At 39.4% G+C, this 22,296-nt stretch overlaps 3 protein-coding genes and 1 non-coding gene across 4 annotated transcripts in view; 2 read left to right on the top strand and 2 right to left on the bottom strand.

Annotated features, from left to right (window-relative positions):
* Nucleotides 1-22,296, top strand: part of LOC115226589 (zinc finger protein OZF-like) — a 414,387-nt gene that overhangs the window by 164,160 nt on the left and 227,931 nt on the right. The window lies entirely within an intron of this gene.
* The window catches only part of LOC115226645 (zinc finger protein 845-like), a 364,992-nt gene that overhangs the window by 171,061 nt on the left and 171,635 nt on the right, over nt 1-22,296 (bottom strand). The gene's annotated exons all lie outside the window — the stretch shown is intronic.
* The window catches only part of LOC115226533 (zinc finger protein 721-like), a 72,363-nt gene that overhangs the window by 17,748 nt on the left and 32,319 nt on the right, over nt 1-22,296 (top strand). The window contains exons 4-5 of the mRNA XM_036515039.1: nt 14,892-14,939; nt 15,192-16,056. Of these exons, the coding sequence (XP_036370932.1) occupies nt 14,892-14,939; nt 15,192-16,056 (913 nt within the window). The remainder of the gene's footprint in view (nt 1-14,891; nt 14,940-15,191; nt 16,057-22,296) is intronic.
* On the bottom strand, nt 13,945-14,053 carry LOC115226823. The gene has a single exon (XR_003883035.1). It is a non-coding gene; the product is annotated as a U6 spliceosomal RNA (small nuclear RNA).

The raw sequence follows: 22,296 nt of genomic DNA, 5'->3' as shown, positions 1-22,296 counted from the left end.
TAAGTGACCTTTTTGAGCGAATGACTGACCACACATATCACAGTGAAATGGTTTCTCTCCTGTATGGACACGTTTATGAGTTGTTAAGGCACAACTGACAGAGAATGATTTACCACAGACATCACAGTGATATGGTTTCTCTCCTGTATGAATACGTCTGTGAGATGTTAAGGCACAGTTTACAGAGAATGATTTACCACAGACATCACAGTGAAATGGTTTCTCTCCAGTATGAATACGTCTGTGAGATGTTAAGGCACAGTTTACAGAGAATGATTTACCACAGACATCACAGTGATATGGTTTCTCTCCAGTATGAATACGTCTGTGAGATGTTAAGGAAAATTTAACAGAGAATGATTTACCACAGATAGCACAGTCATATGGTTTCACTCCTGTATGAGTACGTTTGTGCATAGTTAAGTAATCAATTTGAGTGAATGATTTACCACAAATGTCACAGTGATATGATTTCTCTCCTGTGTGAATACGTTTGTGTCTACTTAAGTGACTGCCATCAGAGAATGAGGTACCACAGAAATCACACTGATATGGCTTCTCTCCTGTATGAATACGTCTGTGAGATGTTAAGGAAAATTTAACAGAGAATGATTTACCACAGAAATCACAGTGAAATGGTTTCTCTCCAGTATGAATACGTCTGTGAGATGTTAAGGCACAGTTTACAGAGAATGATTTACCGCAGATATCACAGTGATATGGCTTCTCTCCTGTATGGGTACGCTTGTGATATTTTAAACTATCATTTCGAGAGAATGATTTACCACAGATATCACAGTGATATGGTTTCTCTCCTGTATGAATACGTTTGTGAGTAGTTAGGTGAATTTTTTGTGAGTATGATTTACCACAGATATTGCAATGAAAGGGCTTTTCCCTGGTATGTATACATTTGTGAATATTTAAGTTACATTTTTCAGAGAATGATTTATCACAAGTGTCACAATGATATAATGACTTTTCTGCTTCATCCGACATTCCTTTAGACCCAATCATTGAAGTTTCCCACAGTATTAAAGTTTTCCTTATCTTTCTTTTCTCACTGGTATCAACCTTGATCTTCACTGATATCTAAAGATGCTGTCAAAACCTTTGCAAAGATATACAAGTTCAATTAGAATGCAAAAGCCCCAGATAACGAGATGGGCAAATGTTGCTATGAATCTTCACTCAGGGCAAATATTTCACAGTAATTCAATCCCAGATTTATAGCAGTTGGGTTATTATGTCTGTTCTCTAAAAAGTTTTCCTTTAGTTTTTTAAAAAACTGATAAATATTCCAGATGTCTCCAATGTAAAGAAGTCGTTTGGTGCCAATGTCATCTGTAAATCTGAAATAATAAAGAAACAGTATTTAGATAGAGAGGAGAGATCAAAATGGAAATGTTCAAAATAACGGGTAGGGGGGAGATCATATTATGAAAAAAGTTTTTAAATTCTTTCCTATAAATCCCTATATAGGCGTAGGAGTGGCTGTGTGGTAAGTAGCTTGCTTACCAACCACATGGTTCCAGGTTCAGTCCCACTGCGTGGCACCTTGGGCAAGTGTCTTCTGTTATAGCCTCGGGCCGACCAAAGCCTTGTGAGTGGATTTGGTAGACGGAAACTAAAAGAAGCTCGTCGTATATATGTATATATATATATATATATATATATTTCTTTACTACCCACAAGGGGCTAAACACAGAGGGGACAAACAAGGACAGACAAAGGGATTAAGTCGACTACATCGACCCCAGTGCGTAACTGGTACTTAATTTATCGACCCCGAAAGGATGAAAGGCAAAGTCGACCTCGGCGGAATTTGAACTCGGAACGTAACGACAGACGAAATACGGCTACGAATTTCGCCCGACGTGCTAACGTTTCTACCAGCTATATGTTTGTGTGTTGTGTTTGACCCCCCCCCCAACAAGGCTTGACAACCGATGCTCGTGTGTTTACGTCCCTGTAACTTAGCAGTTCGGCAAAAGAGACCGACAGAATAAGTACTAGGCTTACAAAGAAATAAGTCCTGGGGTCGATTTGCTCGGCTAAAGGCGGTGCTCCAGCATGGCCACAGTCACATGACTGAAAACAAGGAAAAGAGAGTATATACTCTGAATCCACACAATCTAAGCGTTATTTGTTGGAAATTTCGTTAAAAAGTATCCATTTTTCTGGAAATTATGAGGCAACAAACCCGGGGGCGGGTACAGGTCTCTAGTTATGTCAAATAAAAAAAAGTACTGAGGGGGAATATTTGAAAGGTATAGAGTGGGGAGGCGCAAAAAAGGGAACTCCATACCAGAATATATTCTGGTTGAGTCTCCTGCTATTCGGATTTTTCCTGTCGGTTACGACTAAAGAAATGATGAAATTGCACGTGTATAATACATATTACTGCCGAGTATTCCGGGATTTCTAGAAGCCGGATAAGAGATCCGCTACTGTGTATATAATAGATATAGATAAATATATATATATATATATATATATATATATATATATATGTATGCAGGAGTGGCTGTGTGGTAAGTAGCTTGCTTACCAACCACATGGTTCCGGGTTCAGTCCCACTGCGTGGCACCTTGGGCAAGAGTCTTCTACTATAGCCTCGGGCCGACCAATGCCTTGTAAGTGGATTTGGTAGACGGAAACTGAAAGAAGCCTGTCGTATATATATATATATAGGTGTGTGTGTCTGTGTTTGTTCCCCTAGCATTGCTTGACAACCGATGCTGGTGTGTTTATGTCCCCGTTACTTAGCGATTCGGCGAAAGAGACCGATGGAATAAGTACTGGGCTTACAAAAGAATAAGTCCCGGGGTCGATTTGCTCGACTAAAGGCGGTGCTCCAGCATGGCCACAGTCAAATGACTGAAACAAGTAAAAGAGTGAAAGAGAATATATCTGGCGAAGGTCAAAGGTTACGCCGAAAACGGGTGATGTGCGTATTCTTTTACCTCCACCTCTATATCTTACCTGTTATAATATACAAATTAATATTTAGTGCGAAAACAGATTCGATTTTACCAAATTTCCATCAAAAGATACAAAACACGTTTCTGTAGTTCTTGCAACGGAAACGGAAGTAAAGAGACCCAAGGGACACAACCATAGTCTCCGCTCTCTAGTAAAGTAAAGCAAAAAAGTATAAAAATAAAAGATTGAAAAAAAAAAAGAAAATGAAAGATAATAGTATTTTGGGGTCTTTTCTGTTTGAACGGCAGTTTTTTAAAATAATTTTCACGTAACTAAAAAATTTTAAACTTCGTATACTGGGACATATTTATACGGCACAGAATGTTTTCACCTCAATAGACGTCATTGATTGGTTGCTATTGCAGAAAAAAACAACAAATATCTTACAAACTATAGAATTTTCTCAATAAAGCCAAGAGAAAAAGATGTTTTATAAACACATTCTACCAGTATACGAAGTTTAAAATTTTTTAGTTACAAAGAAATTATTTAAAAAATCTGCCGGTCAAAGCGAAAAGATCCTCCTTGATTGAAAGATTGTCCTGCTGCAGCAAGACTGTGTGTTGACACTGTATCTATTCGTCTGTTACCAAATTGTATGCTTGCAAAGCGGGGAGAAACCATCTGCAACAATTTAACGTTTTCTACAAGTGGATCCCCCTTATCTCTGAGATATGATGATGCAGTATTGTACTTTAGTATTCTGGAGGAATTCAGCTAGAATGGTCCCCACTGTGTATGACCTTGTAAATTTTAACATACACTCATGACGGGTCTTGTTGGTAGCTGTACAGAAGGGAGTCCTTTCATGGCTGATAGTGCCACGGGAAGGCCTGTCGGACATTGTCCCATGTCTAGTTGTAGCGAACTGAATGCTAGATTTATAGTCTTCACAAGGTTGCTATTGATCCTTCCTCGTTGGCCATTGTCTAGAGATGTTCTAGTTTTTATTGTCACATTGGTATAAAGCAAGTCCTGGAACTTCTTATTATAAAATTAGGTAAATACATTAACCTCTCTCTCTTATGCTTGCGTTTCTCCCTCCTCTCATTCCCCTGTGGATCTGTATATCCATATATATATAGATATATGAATATATTTCGAATGTATGTCTGAATGTAGGGAAGATTCAGGAGGGTCAACCCCTAAATTTGGTAATGAAACCTATAGTAACACCTGGACTGAACGCCACTACATCGTACCAAACACCTTGGACTTTCCATCTTGGGTAAGAATCCAATACTGCAACGGTTTAGGGTTTCCAGGGCCCACAGCTTTTCAATATCTCGACACAAAACCAGAAAGATTTATTAAGCGTAGGGTTGGATGTGCTCTAACGATGTATTCAACTTTATATCTGAGATACTAAATGAACCCACAGCCTAGAGAAACACAAAGAAGAGCAGCTTTGTTCATCTAATTGCTTCATCAGAAGCAAATTGACACAGAGGAATAAGAAGCAAGCTGAAATAAACAAGCAAACAAAGATCAAAGCCCAGCATCAACAAAGACCTTGGATGCAATTAATAAACGAGAAGCAATCAAACATACATATTTAGGTACATATAAAAACCAAGTCAGCAAGTTTCAGTGTTGAAGACATATTTATTTAACCACGTCACCTCCACACGATTTCACAATCTTCTTCATGGAGTATATATTTTCAGTATGCAAGAAATTGTGTTCGTGTTTCTATTAATATTTCTGCTCAGCATTATCCAATACAATTGTATATTCATAGATTAATGGAAACTAAAAGGAAGCTTGTTCGTCAGATCACTGGAATCTCTCTAGACTTACTCTTTTGTTCAATGTGTATGTATGTGTGTAAAAATATGTAGAAACAAATATGCATGCTTGTACGTACACACACAACGAAAAGGGGGTTTCTGTTGATCCGGCCAACAGAACAGCTCCCCTTTGAAATTAACGTGTAAGAGGCTGAGTACATCACAGGTAGGTACATGGATGGCTAAACATGTTGACTACAGAGATGTACAAACGCTCTTTCACAAAAACCCAGTTACTCTAAAGGAGGTTATCTTCAGTCTTTGTATATGGTTATACAAATTATTTCTTCGATAAAATTTTAAGAAACAGCCAGAGTCCAGGTAAACCATGTGTATCCCAGGTAAGTGGTTACGAAAAGGGTTGGCATCAGTAACAATACCTCAAATAGGAACCCTGATGATTATGATTGTTGCCAAGGGCTCATTGGTTACTGTCAAGTCCACAAGGACAATCTATGATTAAGCAGGAAAAAGGGTTTCAAAATGTTGGTTGCTGTGTGATGTAAAGAAATAAGGGAGTCACATATTTGTATGGATAGATATGTGTTTAGTTAATTGACCTTTCTGAGAGAATGATTTACCACAGAAATCACAGCAAAATGGTTTCTCTCCCGTATGAATACGTTTGTGAGAAGTTAAATTACAGTTTGCAGAGAATGATCTGCCACAGATATCACACTGAAATGGCTTCTCTCCTGTGTGAATACGATTGTGAATAATGAAGTTGCTTCCATCAGAAAATGATTTGCCACAAATATCACAGTGATATGGCTTCTCCCCTGTATGACTGCGTTTGTGTTTAGTTAAATTACCACTTGAAGAGAATGATTTGCCACAGATATCACAGTGATATGGTATTTCTCCTGTGTGAGTACGTTTGTGCATAGTTAAATTACAGCCTTGAGAGAATGATTTACCACAGATATCACAGTGAAATGGCCTCTCTCCTGTGTGAGTACGTTTGTGAGTAATTAAGGTACTGTTATCAAGTGATGTTTTACCACAGATATCACAGTGATATGGCTTCTCTCCTGTATGACTGCGCTTGTGTTTAATTAAATTATTGCTCACAGAGTATGATTTATCACAGATATCACAGTGATATGGCTTCTCTCCTGTATGAACACGTTTGTGTTTAATTAAGTTACTGCGAGTAGAAAATGATTTACCACAGATATGACAATGATAAGGTCTCTCTCTTGTATGAATACGTTTGTGAGTAGCAAAGTTACCCTTGGTAGAGAATGATTTACCACAGATATCACAATTATATGGCTTCTCTCCTGTATGAATATGCAAGTGCGTTGCTAAGGAACTACTTAAAGAGAATGATTTACCACAGATTTCACAGTGATATGGCCTCTCTCCAGTATGAAGACACATATGACTTGGTAAGTAACCACTTTTGGAGAATGATTTACCACAGATATCACAATGGAATGGCTTCTCTCCTGTATGACTGCGTTTGTGTTTGGTTAACGAATTGCTTGCAGAGAATGATTTACCACAGATATCACATTGAAATGGCTTCTCTCCCGTATGAGTACGTTTGTGAATAATGAAGTTGCTTCCATCGGAAAATGATTTGCCACAAATATCACAGTGATATGGCTTCTCCCCTGTATGACTGCGTTTGTGTTTAGTTAAATTACCATTTGCAGAGAAGGATTTACCACAAATATCACAGTGAAATGGTATTTCTCCTGTGTGAGTACGTGTGTGTATAGTTAAGTGAATACTTTGAGAGAATGATTTACCACAAATATCACAGTGAAATGGTTTCTCTCCTGTGTGAATACGTTTGTGTGCAGTTAAGCTACCACTTTGAGAGAATGATTTACCACAGATATCACAGTGAAATGGTTTTTCTCCTGTGTGAATATGTTTGTGTGTCTTTAAGTGACTACTCTGAGAGAATGATTTATCACAAATATCAGAAGGATATGATTTTTGGATACCTTCCGACATCTCTTAGACAAATGAAAATAGATCCAGACCTTGAAGTTTCTCACCACATTAAATTTTTCCTGTGTATTTCTCCTTCTTCTTCTTCTTTTTATAGTTTATTCCTTACAAATATTTTCAGTGTGATCAACTGTGAGCTTCACTGATATCTAAAGATGCTATAAATTTAGAAAGTCATCAAAGAGTAACGAGAATGCAAAGCATCAGCTAATGAAATAGAAAAATGTTTCTATTAATCTCAGTTCAGAGCAAACATTTCATAGAATTTCTACCAAAGATTTATAGAAATAGGCTTAGATGCGTTCTGTGTAAACTTTTCCTCAAGACTTTAAAAGATGAAAAATGTTGAAGATGTATTCATTATAAAAGGAAATTTCTTTGATGCCAATGTCATCCGTAAATCTGAAATGATAAAGAAACAGAATTAGATAGAGAGGAAAGATCAAAAGAGAAATGTTACAACATTTCTTTATTAATTAACAAATGACATCATATAACATTGGGTGAAATCTACATATTCATAAATTACAGTCACACCTTCACATTGTGTGTATGCTTGTATATATGTGCCACCGACACATATATACATTTATGTGTCGGTGGCACATAAAAAACACCATCCGAGTGTGGCCGTTCGCCAGCCTCGTCTGGCACCTGTGTCGGTGGCACATAAAAAACACCATCCGAGTGTGGGCGTCCGCCAGCCTCGTCTGGCACCTGTGTCGGTGGCACTTAAAAAACACCATCCGAGCGTGGCCGTCCGCCAGCCTCGTCTGGCACCTGTGTCGGTGGCACAAAAAAAGCACCATCCGAGCATGGCCGTTCGCCAGCCTCGTCTGGCACCTGTGTCGGTGGCACATAAAATCACCCACTACACTCTCGGAGTGGTTGGCGTTAGGAAGGGCATCCAGCTGTAGAAACACTGCCAGATCTGACTGGCCTGGTGCAGCCTTCAGGCTCCCCAGACCCCAGTTGAACCATCCAACCCATGCTAGTATGGAAAGCGGACGTTAAATGATGATGATGATGAAAAGTCAAAGCCTTGTGGACAGCTCCTCAAACTCTGCCAAATAGAGAAAACCAACATTCTTAAGGACTATACTAAACCTAGAACGGTAAATAGTCGTAAAGAAGTTTCTTACTGGAAAATTTGATCTCCTCATTTGCTGTTGGTAAGCAAGCTACTTACCACACAGCCACTCCTACGTCTATATACACTACCGTCAGAAATTAATTAGCACCCTTGATTTGCTCTTCACTCAAGGTATTTGCTGTCACCTAGTGGCCATATCTCAAACTATTGCTTTGTTGTGAGTTCACTGTTGCGCAGAACGATGACGTAACTTTGTTTGCAGAGCAGTTTGAGAGTCTACAGCCTAATGATGTTGACATAGCAGTGCAACAACAACTTGGAGTGCGGATGCAGACAAATCTTCCTTTGTTTAATAGATATAGGTAGCGCCTCGCAAGGACCGAAATCACACCGTACTAAGTTTTCTCATCGCGTAAGACGTTTTGAACAGCTCGTAGGTTAATTGATTTGTGTATTTGCAAGATTTTTTTTCCTCACAAATTCTCCTACACTCTGCTTGATGATGTCACTTCCGGTTCACAAAACTTTCTGTTATACATCAAATAAGGTGAGAAATTCTGCTTTCTTTCTTTTTTGTTTAATGAATAATAACTCATAGCAGTTTTGTTATAGCATAACATTATTCAAATGAATAGTTTTAATGAAAATAACTGGTTTTTATCGTTCATTCCTAGATGGGCCCAAGACCTCGCATGACCTTGGAGAGACGGTACGAGGCTCTCTCGTGGCGTGGGAAACTGTCGGAGGCTGCAATAGCCAGAAAACTTGGTGTAGCCAGGCGCACAATTCAGTGCTAATTTAAGAAATACGAGGAAACCGGATCAGCAGCTGACAAAAAGGGTAGGGGACGGAAGAGGCTGACGACCCAGCGGAAGGACCGGATGCTGATCCAAAAGTTACTGTACAACCGAAGGGCAACGGGCCAGCAACTGGCGGAGGAGATGCAAAAGATGACAGGGAAGCAGTTGTCTACAACTACCGTCAAGACCAGATTACTGGAAGCTGGTCTAAAATCCTGTAGGGCCGCCCATAAGCCGCTCCTTACAGCCCACAACACATGGACTGTGCAGCAGTAGTGGACAGTGATGTTCACTGACGAGTCGCAATTCAGTCTCGTCAGTGACAAGCCTGTCCATGTGTGACACCGCAGGGGTGAGCGCTTCAACAAAGACTGCATTGCTCCCACCATGAAGCATGGTGGGGGTGGTCTGATGGTGTGAGGGGCGTTCAGCTACAGTGGTGTTGGGCGGCTCTATGCCGTCGAAGGCAACATCAACGCAGCAAAGTACGTTGAGATAGTACGGGATACCTCTTTGGTGGCGAGGAGTACGTGCTCCAGCAGGACAACGCGCCTTCCCACACAGCCAAGCTCACAACCAGTTTCGCCAAGGACCATGGGGTGACGGTCATGGACTGGTCTGGCCAGTCACCTGACCTGAACCCTATTGAGAACCTCTGGAGTCGATTGGGTAGGGATTTGAATGTGCAGCAATACAGGAACCGACACAAGCTGTTTGGGGCACTTCTTGCTGCATGGAGGGCCATCCCTGCACAGTACCTGCAGGCACTCATAGACAGCATGCCGACCCGCGTAGCAGCTGTCATTGCTGCCAAAGGAGGAGCAACAAGATATTGACTAAATTTCACGATTAATAACAATTATGTGGTGTGCTGGGATATGTTTTAATAAATTTTTGATTAAAAACGAGTTCGTTTCTGATAATAAGTTAATTAAATTAAGAAAATGTAAGAAAATGTAGAAATTTGAGAAGTGCTAATTAATTTCCGACGCAAGTGTACATATATATACGACGGGCTTCTTTCAGTTTCCTTCTACCCAATCCACTCACAAGGCTTTGGTCGGCCCGAGGCTATAGTAGAAGACACTTGCCCAAGGTGCCACACAGTGGGACTGAACCCGGAACTGTGTGGTTGGTAAACAAGCTACTTACCACACAGCCACTCCTGCGCCATAGAATGGTAGAAAGTTAAAACAATTTTGTCTTTGTATAGACTATTTATGCGTTTCATAATTCTAACATCTGTCTTCTGCATGACTGTTTATGGCTAAGAAGAACAGATTGAAAAGAAAATCATGTCACACATCTTGCACAGTGGAAGGGTTTCTCTCTAGTGTGACTATATTTGTCAATGACAAGATGAGAATTTTCCCTTCCTCTGTATTTCTTTGTGTATGAAGATTTCACGTTCTAAAGAGAATGTATTCCCTACAAATCTCACAACCACAATTCAGGCATATATTTCGCTACAGCTTTCTCACTTCCATGTCTCTCTAAATGTACGTAAATTGTTAAAAACGGTTGTGTTAGGAATGTCCAAGTGATTAATGTTCCTCATATCTGGGAAAGAAATTTCAGGCACAGAAGCAAAACCTGGAATCAAAGGACCTTAAAGTTAACCTAGTGATGTTGTTGTTAGCAAAGACAGCAGATAAGACTCAGGAGTGGCTGTGTGGTAAGTAGCTTGTCTACCAACCACATGGTTCCGGGTTCAGTCTCACTGCGTGGCACCTTGGGCAAGTGTCTTCTACTATAGCCTCGGGCCGACCAAAGCCTTGTGAGTGGATTTGGTTGACGGAAACTGAAAGAAGCCCGTCGTATATATGTGTATATATATGCGTGTGTGTCTGTGTTTGTCCCCCCAAGCATTGCTCGACAACCGATGCTGGCGTGTTTATGTCCCCGTTACTTAGCGGTTCGGCAAAAGGAGACCGATAGAATAAGTACTGGGCTTACAAAAGAATAAGTCCCTGGGTCGATTTGCTCGACTGAAGGCGGTGCTCCAGCATGGCCGCAGTCAAATGACTGAAAGAAGCAAAAGAGTAAAGAGTTTCCGTCAGGTAAAACGGCCATGCTCGTTATGAAAAAAACGGAATTGTAAGTAATTCTATTCACTACACCTAGTGTAAGCTATGGACATATAAGAGGTACAGTGGAATTACATGCAGAGTAAGAGATGAGGCCGTCTTTGTATGTGGCAAATGTGCAGGAACAATAATCACTCAGGACACAGGAGAATCAGACACTCTCAAATCCCAGGGGGTTCTAGGAGACCAAGTTGATACTACTTAAAAAGAGTGGTCCCGGTGCGCGCACTCGCGTAGCCTAGTCGTGACCAGTCGATCCTACAACGACTACCTAGCAAAGTAAATAAAACACAAAAACACAAAGTAAGGATCGACCAGTCACGACTAGCTAGCCCGGATGCGTGAGTACGTGAGTGCGCGCACCGGGACCACTCTTCTTAAGTAGTACCGACCAAATTTGGTTATGGTAGAGGATTGGCAGAAAAAGTGAGATGCATAAAAACTTTTAGTATTTTGGTCAAACGAAAACTAAATCTGGTGAAAATGGTACGATATGAAATTAAGGAAACTCGACTAAATAAATACAGAAATCAACGTAAAATATTCTCCACAACCTCTTCGCGATCTGAAGTAGGTCCCTCTTTACGATATATTCACAGATTCAAAGGCGGCGAGCTGGCAGAATCGTTAGCGCGCCGGGCGAAATGCGTAGCTGTATTTCGTCTGCCTTTACGTTCAAAGTTCAAATTCCGCCGAGGTTGAAAATTTAATTTCCTCATGCAGTCGAAGAAGTCGATGTAATCGACTTAATCCGTTTTGTCTGTCCTTGTTTGTCCCGTCTGTGTTTGGCCCCTTGTGGGTAGTAAAGAAATAGGTATTTCGTCTGTCGTTACGTTCAGAGTTCAAATTCCGCCGAGGTCGACTTTGCCTTTCGTCCTTTCAGGGTCGATAAATTAAGTACCAGTTACGCACTGGGGTCGATGTAATCGATTTAATCCGTGTGTCTGTCCTTGTTTGTCCCGTCTGTGTTTAGCCCCTTGTGGGTAGTAAAGAAATAGGTATTTCGTCTGCCGTTACGTTCAGAGTTCAAATTCCGCCGAGGTCGACTTTGCCTTTCATCCTTTCGGGGTCGATAAATTAAGTACCAGTTGCGCACTGGGGTCGATGTGATCGATTTAATCCCTTTGTCTGTTCTCTCTGTGTTTAGCCCCTTGTGGGTAGCAAAGAAATAGGTATTTCGTCTGCCGTTACGTTCAGAGTTCAAATTCCGCCGAGGTCGACTTTGCCTTTCATCCTTTCGGGGTCGATAAATTAAGTACCAGTTGCGCACTGGGGTCGATATAATCGACTCAATCCCTTTGTGTGTCCTTGTTTGCTCCCTCTGTGTTTAGCCCCTTTGAGGGCAATAAAGAAACAGATATATTCACATTCCACGCAGTTAAAGAGAAGACCGTACTTATATTAATCATTACTCACTTTACCTCAGTTTAGGCGTGCAAACGATTAAATTAGATTAAAATAGATTAAGTTAGATTAAAACAGATTAAATTAGACAATTAGCAGGTGATGAAGTTGATTAAATTAGACATTACTAGAGAGCGGAGACGGTAGTTTTGTCCCTTGATGCTAAGTGCTTCCATTTCCGCTGCAAACCTTTTGGATGCCGAGAACAGCATCGATGTGTCTTGCTTCTCTTGACAGAGATTTGGTGAAATCAAATCTATTTTCGCACTAAATACTGATTTGTATAACAGGTAAGATATACATACATGTTTATCTATAATTTAGAAATAGGATAAAATCTTCATAAGAGAAAAAAATCTGTAAATTTTTTCCACTTGGATTTATTTATTTGTATTATATAGAGGGCAGTGTTACACATAAATGCCCCACGCTAGGAGGGACTCTTAAAGTCAAAACTACCAAAATAAACATATCGTACCGAATGCAAATATATATATTTATATATATTATATAGAGGGCATTATTACACATAAATGCAGCACGCTAGGAGGGACTCTTAAAGTCAAACTACCTAAATAAACATATCGTACCGAATGCAAATATATATATATATATTATATAGAGGGCATTATTACACATAAATGCCCCACGCTAGGAGGGACTCTTAAAGTCAAAACTACCAAAATAAACATATCGTACCGAATGCAAGTCTCCAAGCAAGTCTTGTTTATCTATATACACCAGTGGTTTTCAACCAGGGTTCCGCCAGTACAGTCCAGGGGTTCCGCAAGAAGTTACAAAACTGCTAAAATCGGCAGTAATTTTTAATTCTCCTGTGCAGATATGTGTGCATAAGACTATTAAATTATTGCACAGGGGTTCCTCGAGCCAGTGGAATGTTTCCTTGGGGTTCCCCTCCAGCAAAAAGTTTGAAAAGCACTGATATACACAGTGGCTTTTAGAAATTTACAATAATATCTTTGGTCATAACTTTCTTTAGCCAAGGAGTTTGAGGTGTTGGTGTGAGAGAGGCAAGATAGTTTATAAATGATAAGGACTCTTGGAGAGTGTTTTTTTTTTTTTACCTCAATAGACGTCAGTGATTGGTTGAAATTGAAGAAAAAACAACAACAAATATCTTACAAACTATAGAATTTTCTCAATAAAGCCAAGAGAAGAAGATGTTTTATAAACATATTCTACCAGTATACGAAGTTTAAAAGTGTTTAGTTACTCTTTTACCCTTTTACTCTTTTACTTGTTTCAGTCATTTGACTGCGGCCATGCTGGAGCACCGCCTTTAGTCGAGCAACTCGACCCCGGGACTTATTCTTTTGTAAGCCCAGTACTTATTCTATCGGTCTCTTTTGCCGAACCGCTTAGTGACGGGGACGTAAACACACCAGCATCGGTTGTCAAGCAATGCTAGGGGGACAAACACAGACACACAAACATACATATATATATATACATATATACGACAGGCTTCTTTCAGTTTCCGTCTACCAAATCCACTCACAAAGCATTGGTCGGCCCGGGGCTATAGCAGAAGACACTAGCCCAAGATGCCACGCAGTGGGACTGAACCCGGAACCATGTGGTTGGTAGGCAAGCTACTTACCACACAGCCACTCCTGCGCCGTGGAAATTATTTAAAAAAACTGCCGTTCAAACCGAAAAGATTTAATAAATATATGCGAAAGTTAGAAGTAAAAGAGGAGGGTAGTGTTATGATGTGCTAGAAACAACAGCCAAATCTCCCTTACTCTTTTATATGATCCAGCCTTAAGGCTGCGGCCATGCTGGGGCACCGCCTGTGAAAAAATATGGAGCTCTTCGCGAATTTGCATGTCATCCTTGTGCAGGGGGCCATGCTAATCTTCTGTATGTCATTCCAATTTTAGAATATGTACAAATATATATATATACCTATCCCACAGATCCCCTCCATAGTTAGAGATCAGCTCTTCACACAATTTGAAGGTGTAGCTATAGTTTACAAATATGTAGATTACACCCAATGTTATATGATGTCATTTGTTAATTAATAAAGAAATATTGTAACATTTCTCTTTTGATCTTTCCTCTCTATCTAATTCTGTTTCTTTATTATTTCAGATTTACGGATGACATTGGCATCAAAGAAATTTTCTTTTATAATGAATACATCTTCAACATTTTTCATCTTTTAAAGTCTTGAGGAAAAGTTTACACAGAACGCATCTAAGCCTATTTCTATAAATCTTTGGTAGAAATTCTATGAAATGTTTGCTCAGAACTGAGATTAATAGCAACATTTTTCTATTTCATTAGCTGATGCTTTGCATTCTCGTTACTCTTTGATGACTTTCTAAATTTATAGCATCTTTAGATATCAGTGAAGTTTGCAGTGGAAATATTTGTAAGGAATAAGCTATAAAAAGAAGGATAAAGATAGGAGTAAAACTTTAATTTGGTGAGAAAGGCCAAGGATTGGGTCTATTTTCATCCATCTAAAAGATGTCGAACAATATGGGAAAATCATTATATCATTGTGATATCTGTGGTAAAGCAATCTCTCAGAGATTGGACTTAACTAAACACAAGTGTATTCATACAGGAGAAAAACCATTTCACTGTGATATCTGTGGCAAATCATTCTCTGAAAATGGTAATTTAACTAATCACAAGCGTATTCATACAGGAGAGAAGCCATATCATTGTGATATCTGTGGTAAATCATTCTCTCAAAATATTGTATTAACTAAACACAAACGTGTTCATACAGGAGAGAAACCATTTCACTGTGATATTTGTGGTAAATCCTTCTCTGCAAATGGTACTTTAACTAAACACAAACGCAGTCATACAGGGGAGAAGCCATATCATTGTGATGTCTGTGGTAAATCATTCTCTCAAAATATTGCATTAACAAAACACAATCGTATTCATACAGGGGAGAAGCCATTTCAGTGTGATATCTGTGGTAAATCATTCTCTCAAAACAATCACGTAACTAAACATAAACGTGTTCATACAGGTGAAAGACCATTTCACTGTGAAATCTGCGGTAAAGCATTCTCTAGAAATAGTAGTAGAACTCAACATGAACGTATTCATTCGGGAAACACACCGTTCCACTGTAATATCTGTGGCAGACCATTCTCTGCAAGTGGCGACTTAACTAAACACAAACATACTCATACAGGAGAGAAGCCATTTCACTGTGAAATTTGTGGTAAATCATTCTCTGCAAGTGGCAACTTAACTAAACACAAGCATATTCATACAGGAGAGAAGCCATTTCATTGTGATGTCTGTGGTAAATCATTCTCTGCAAACAGTACCTTAACTCAGCACAAACGCGTCCATACAGGGGAGAAGCCATTTCCCTGTAATATTTGTGGTAAATCATTCTCTCAAAGTGCTAACTTATCTACACACAAACGTTTTCATACAGGAGAGAAACCGTTCCATTGTGATATCTGTGGTAAATCATTTTCTATAAATAGTGACAGAACTAGACACGAACGTATTCATTCAGGAAACATGCCATATCAGTGTGATATCTGTGGCAAATCCTTTTCTGCAAGCGGTAATTTAGCTAAGCACAAACGAAGTCATACAGGGGTCAAGCCATTTCACTGTAATATCTGTGGTAAATTATTCTCTTCAAGCAGTAATTTAACCAAACACAGACGAACTCATACAGGAGAGAAACCATTTGGCTGTGAAATCTGTGGTAAATCATTCATTACAAGCAGTAATTTAACCAAACACAGACGTGTTCATACAGGAGAGAAACCATTTCACTGTGATATTTGTGGTAAATCCTTCTCTGCAAATGGTACTTTAACTCTACACAAACGCAGTCATACAGGGGAGAAGCCATATCATTGTGATGTCTGTGGTAAATCATTCTCTCAAAATATTGTATTAACTACACACAAACGCAGTCATACAGGGGAGAAACCATATCACTGTGATGTCTGTGGTAAATCATTCACTGCATGCAGTGGCTTAGCTAAACACACGTGCTGTCATAGAGGAGAGAACCCATATGTCTGATATTTGTGGTAAATCATTCTCTGAGAGAAATACCTTCATCAATTACAAACAGATTCATACTGGATAGAAACCATACGAGTGTACCATTTGTGGAAAATCGTTCTCAAGAAGTTGCGAATTAACTGTATTCATACGAGAGGGAGACCATTTCACTGTGATATTTATGGTAAATCAATGTTTTGATTGAAGTGCCTTAATTACTCAAAAACTTACACAGGAGAAATAACATTTCACTGTAATATCTCTGGTGAATCATTCTCTACAAGCTGTAATTTAACTAATTACAGGTGTATTCACCTAGGAGAGAAACCATATCACTGTGATATCTGTGGTAAAACATCACTTGATAACAATACCTTAATTACTCACAAACGTACTCACACAGGAGAGAGGCCATTTCACTGTGATATCTGTGGTAAATCATTCTCTCAAGGCTGTAATTTAACTATGCACAAACGTACTCATACAGGAGAATTACCATATCATTGTGATATCTGTGGTAAATCATTCTCTTCAAGTGGTAATTTAACTAAACACAAACGCAGTCATACAGGGGAGAAGCTATATCACTGTGATATTTGTGGCAAATCATTTTCTGATGGAAGCAACTTCATTATTCACAATTGTATTCATACAGGAGAGAAGCCATTTCAGTGTGATATCTGTGGCAGATCATTCTCTGCAAACTGTAATTTAACTTCTCACAAACGTATTCATACGGGAGAGAAACCATTTTGCTGTGATTTCTGTGGTAAATCATTCTCTCAGAAAGGTCAATTAACTAAACACATATCTATCCATACAAATATGTGACTCCCTTATTTCTTTACATCACACAGCAACCAACATTTTGAAACCCTTTTTCCTGCTTAATCATAGATTGTCCTTGTGGACTTGACAGTAACCAATGAGCCCTTGGCAACATTCATAATCATCAGGGTTCCTGTTTGAGGTATTGTTACTGATGCCAACCCTTTTCGTAACCACTTACCTGGGATACACATAGTTTACCTGGACACTGGCTGTTTCTTAAAATTTTATTGATGAAATAATTTGTATAACCATATACAAAGACTGAAGATAACCTTCTTTAGAGTAACTGGGTTTTTGTGAAAGAGCGTTTGTACATCCCTGTAGTCAACATGTTAAGCCATCCCTGTACCTGCCTGTGGTGTACTCAGCCTCTTACACGTTAATTTCAAAAGGGAGCTGTTCTGTTGACCGGATCAACAGAAACCCCCTTTTCGTTGTGTGTGTACATACAAGCATGCATATTTGTTTCTACATATTTTTACACACATACATACACATTGAACAAAAGAGTAAGTCTAGAGATATTCCAGTGATCTGACGAACAAGCTTCCTTTTAGTTTCCATTAATCTATGAATATACGATTGTATTGGATAATGCTGAGCAGAAATATTAATAGAAACACGAACACAATTTCTTGCATACTGAAAATATATACTCCATGAAGAAGATTGTGAAATCGTGTGGAGGTGACGTGGTTAAATAAATATGTCTTCAACACTGAAACTTGCTGACTTGGTTTTTATATGTACCTAAATATGTATGTTTGATTGCTTCTCGTTTATTAATTGCATCCAAGGTCTTTGTTGATGCTGGGCTTTGATCTCTGTTTGCTTGTTTATTTCAGCTTGCTTCTTATTCATCATCATCATCATCGTTTAACGTCCGTTCTCCATGCTAGCATGGGTTGGACGGTTCAACTGGGGTCTGGGAAGCCAGGAGGCTGCACCAGGCTCCAGTCTGATCTAGCAGTGTTTCTACAGCTGGATGCCCTTCCTAACGCCAACCACTCCGAGAGTGTAGTGGGTGCTCTTTAAGTGCCACCTGCACAGGTGCCAGGGGAAGCTGGCAAACGGCCACGACCAGATGGTGCTTTTTACGTGCCACCAGCACGGAGGCCAGGCGAGGCTGGCAACGGCCACAATTCCCCTGTTTCAATTTGCTTCTGATGAAGCAGTTAGATGAACAAAGCTGCTCTTCTTTGTGTTTCTCTAGGCTGTGGGTTCGTTTAGTATCTGAGATAAAAAGCTGAATACGTCGTTAGAGCACATCCAGTTTGGTGAGAGACGGCGAGTGTGAAGGAATGTAAAGTTTGGTTTTGCTTACAATTTAGCAATCTTTCTTTGTGTTGTATATTGCTGTATTTTCAGTCGATTAAAACCTTTTAAACTTTGATATTCGAGTTTGGGTTTATAACACCAATAAAGAAATACAGATATTAATACGCACACAAACAGACATAAATATAATTAACTAGGTGTAGGAGTGGCTGTCTGGTAAGTAGCTTGCTAACCAACCACATGGTTCCGGGTTCAGTCCCACTGCGTGGCATCTTGGGCAAGTGTCTTCTGCTATAGCCCCAGGCCGATCAATGCCTTGTGAGTGGATTTGGTAGACGGAAACTGAAAGAAGCCCGTCGTATATATATATATATATGTGTGCGTGTGTGTTTGTCCCCCTAGCATTGCTTGACAACCGATGCTGGTGTGTTTATGTCCCCGTTTCTTAGCGATTCGGCAAAAGGAGAACGATAGAATAAGTACTGGGCTTACAAAGAATAAGTCCCGGGGTCGATTTGCTCGACTAAAGGCGGTGCTTCAGTATGGCCGCAGTCAAATGACTGAAACAAGTAAATGATTAACGAGTAGAATACACTAAAACCGAAAGGGCTTGAAGATGAGTTAGCTACCCTAAATAGCTTAATGAGACGCATGCGCATTGGAAGTACTTCCTATTTCACGTTGAATGTCTTGTTAAGTGTTCTCCACATGTATTTTTCTTTCTCTGCTCCTAATAATTATAATAGGCTCTTGAAATTTATTCCTCAACCACCAGAGACACACATATATTACATATATCCTTTATGAAACATTTCCGTAAGTATTAACCGATGAAAATATTCCATCTTTTCAACTCTGTAGACTTTCGGTTTTTGGCGCGTCGATTCCTTGTTTCACTTTTGTGTTTTTATGAACGAGAGATGTCCCTGATTTGTGCGGGACTTGGCTGCTATTTCTAGCTATAGAAGAGAGATTCCATGATCTGTGTGTGATTTGGCTGCTATTTCTAGCTATAGAAGAGAGATTCTATGATCTGTGTGTGATTTGGCTGCTATTTCTAGCTATGGAAGAGAGATTCTTTGATCTGTGTGTGATTTGGCTGCTATTTCTAGCTATGGAAGAGAGATTCTATGATCTGTGTGTGATTTGGCTGCTATTTCTAGCTATGGAAGAGAGATTCTATGATCTGTGTGTGATTTGGCTGCTATTTCTAGCTATGGAAGAGAGATTCTATGATCTGTGTGTGATTTGGCTGCTATTTCTAGCTATAGAAGAGAGATTCTATGATCTGTGTGTGATTTGGCTGCTATTTCTAGCTATGGAAGAGAGATTCTATGATCTGTGTGTGATTTGGCTGCTATTTCTAGCTATGGAAGAGAGATTCTATGATCTGTGTGTGATTTGGCTGCTATTTCTAGCTATGGAAGAGAGATTCTATGATCTGTGTGTGATTTGGCTGCTATTTCTAGCTATGGAAGAGAGATTCTATGATCTGTGTGTGATTTGGCTGCTATTTCTAGCAATGAATGAGAAATTCTATGATTAATGCGGGATTTGGCTGATATTTCGGCCCTACTTAAATGCAGCGGTCCCGATGCATCTACGTAAGGATATGAGTGGGGCGGGAGCACTGTAATTTTACCCAAATCACTGTTAATGATGTTTAAGGGTGGTACTACTAGCGGACAGTGGTCCCCGGTGCGCGCACTCGGGCATCCGCGCTAGCTAGTCGTAAGTAGTCGATCCTACAAGGACTTGCGCGCATGTTTGTATTACAAGGCTGAATCCATATCAAAGAAAATTAAATAATATTTTTCGAACAAAGTAAATAAATTATTTGGCTATCTTTCGGTATAAGTACTGGATACATTTCAAGAAGATCGTCACTCTCCGTAAAGTTTTTTTTTTAGATATGGGGGTCAGGGTTTGGGTTTGGGGTGGGATAAAATGGTTTCTTTTATCTTCACAAATGAAAAATAACCCACATTGGTACTTATACCGAAAGATCGCCTAAAGGGTCTCACGGTATGGCCTATTGCTACTGCTATCTTTTCCCCCACAATATCGTTTGTTTTCTAATCTGATATTTTTACAGTGTCCGTTCGTTAGGTTTAGTTTTTGGGATTAGGGTCAGGCGGTGTGCACACGCTTTACTTTAGCCGAAAATGTGATATTTGTGATCAACTTTTCTCTTTTTCTCTCAATAATACATGTCATTACACGTCCACACAGCATACATTTAAATATGCTTTGTTTTTTCTAAGTAACACACCAGGTCTTTTGAAAAAAATCTAGCAACTTCTTGGGTTCGTTTGCAACAGTTGTAACCCGAAATATATCGATTTCCACTTAAACAAGGGCTGCACATGTGAAGTGAGGAGTTTTTGTAGAACGAGATTATCTTCCCTTTGTCTTGATGCGTTTGGGCCTCTTTATTTAAGTAACTCTGCTCCTGCACTCTCCGTGTTTGCCCTGTTGGCATAAAGCTCAGTTAAGATAAATGTCTATTTCTACAGCTTATCTCAATAGAAACTAATCCGTATTTCTTAAGTAGCCTCTACATCTTACGCTATTGTTTCTTTATAAAAGACGTGCAACCAAACGCATACCCTCCGTCAGACACCTACCATATTCTGAGCACATTGTTTCCCTGGGCATGGATTCACTGAGGCTCCGGCGTCTGGCGACGGACTTGGTAAACACCCACAAAGTTATCAACCACCTCACCAACAACAACACTGAATACCTTTTTGATCTCCATGTGTCCAACACACGTGGACATGCCTACAAGGTCAGGAAACAACACAGCTCCCATGACTTTTGGAAACATTTTTTCACGCTCAGAGTTGCTGAAGCATGGAATAAACTGCCTGCGTCAGTTGTTGACTGCCATGACACTGCATCTTTTAAGGCCCTCATGCTTTCCGAAATCCGCCGAAACTACACCTGATTATATATACACTTTAGATGAGTTGTAGTGCACCTGAGCACTGTACACAATTATTATTATTATTATTTATTATTATTATTATTATTTTTATTTCAGAACATCAGATGACATTGACACAACAGAAGAATCATCCTCAATATCTGCCGTGTTTTAAAGACTAAACGAAATTATTCCATGAAACAGATGTATCCGATTGTTTCTATGAATACGTGGAAGAATTCCTGTGAAACATTTGCTTTGACATAATATTATCAGCGAAATTTGTGACCCTCCCTGACTGGAGTGTGAAGAAGAGGAACCTGTTTGCTGATTGAAGTTGGATTTAATTTATGGAAGTGTTGCTAAAGAAAGGTAACACTGGACAGAGATTCAGCCAAAGAAATATTTGTAAAAAATAAAGCATACAAACAAAAGCAAGAAGAATATATAAACTGGAATTTGAGAGGATAAATAATGGATGAGAGAGAGAATATTGTAGAATTGATTTCCTCTGAACCCATAACAAAAGAGTTGAGTTCATATGACAGTGATATGTGTACAAGGTCCTTCCTTCAAAAAGGTAACCTACTTAGTCAAAAACGTTTTCAGACAGGAGAGAAACCCTATCCTTGTGACATCTGTGGTAAATCGTTCTCTCAAAGTGTTCACGTAACTACACACAAACGCATTCATACAGGAGAAAAGCCATATCAGTGTGATGTCTGTGGTAAATCATTCTCTCAAAGTGCTCACTTATCTACACACAAACGTGTTCATACAGGAGAAAAGCCATTTCATTGTGATGTCTGTGGTAAATCATTCTCTGAAAATACTGCCTTAACAAAGCACAATCGTATTCATACAGGGGAAAAGCCATATCATTGTGATATCTGTGGTATATCATACTCCCATAGTAGTGCCTTAGCTATGCACAAACGTGTTCATACAGGAGAGAAACCATATCACTGTGATATCTGTGGTAAATCATTCTCTCAAAGTAGTCAATTAACAAAACACAGACGTATTCATACAGGAGAGAAACCATATCACTGTGATGTCTGTGGTAAATCATTTTCTGCAAATAGTACCTTAGTTATACACAAAC

The sequence above is a fragment of the Octopus sinensis genome, linkage group LG30 (genome assembly GCF_006345805.1).
Source record: "Octopus sinensis linkage group LG30, ASM634580v1, whole genome shotgun sequence".
In the NCBI taxonomy this organism is placed as follows: Eukaryota; Metazoa; Mollusca; class Cephalopoda; order Octopoda; family Octopodidae; genus Octopus; species Octopus sinensis.
This window is presented reverse-complemented; position numbering and strand designations above follow the sequence as displayed.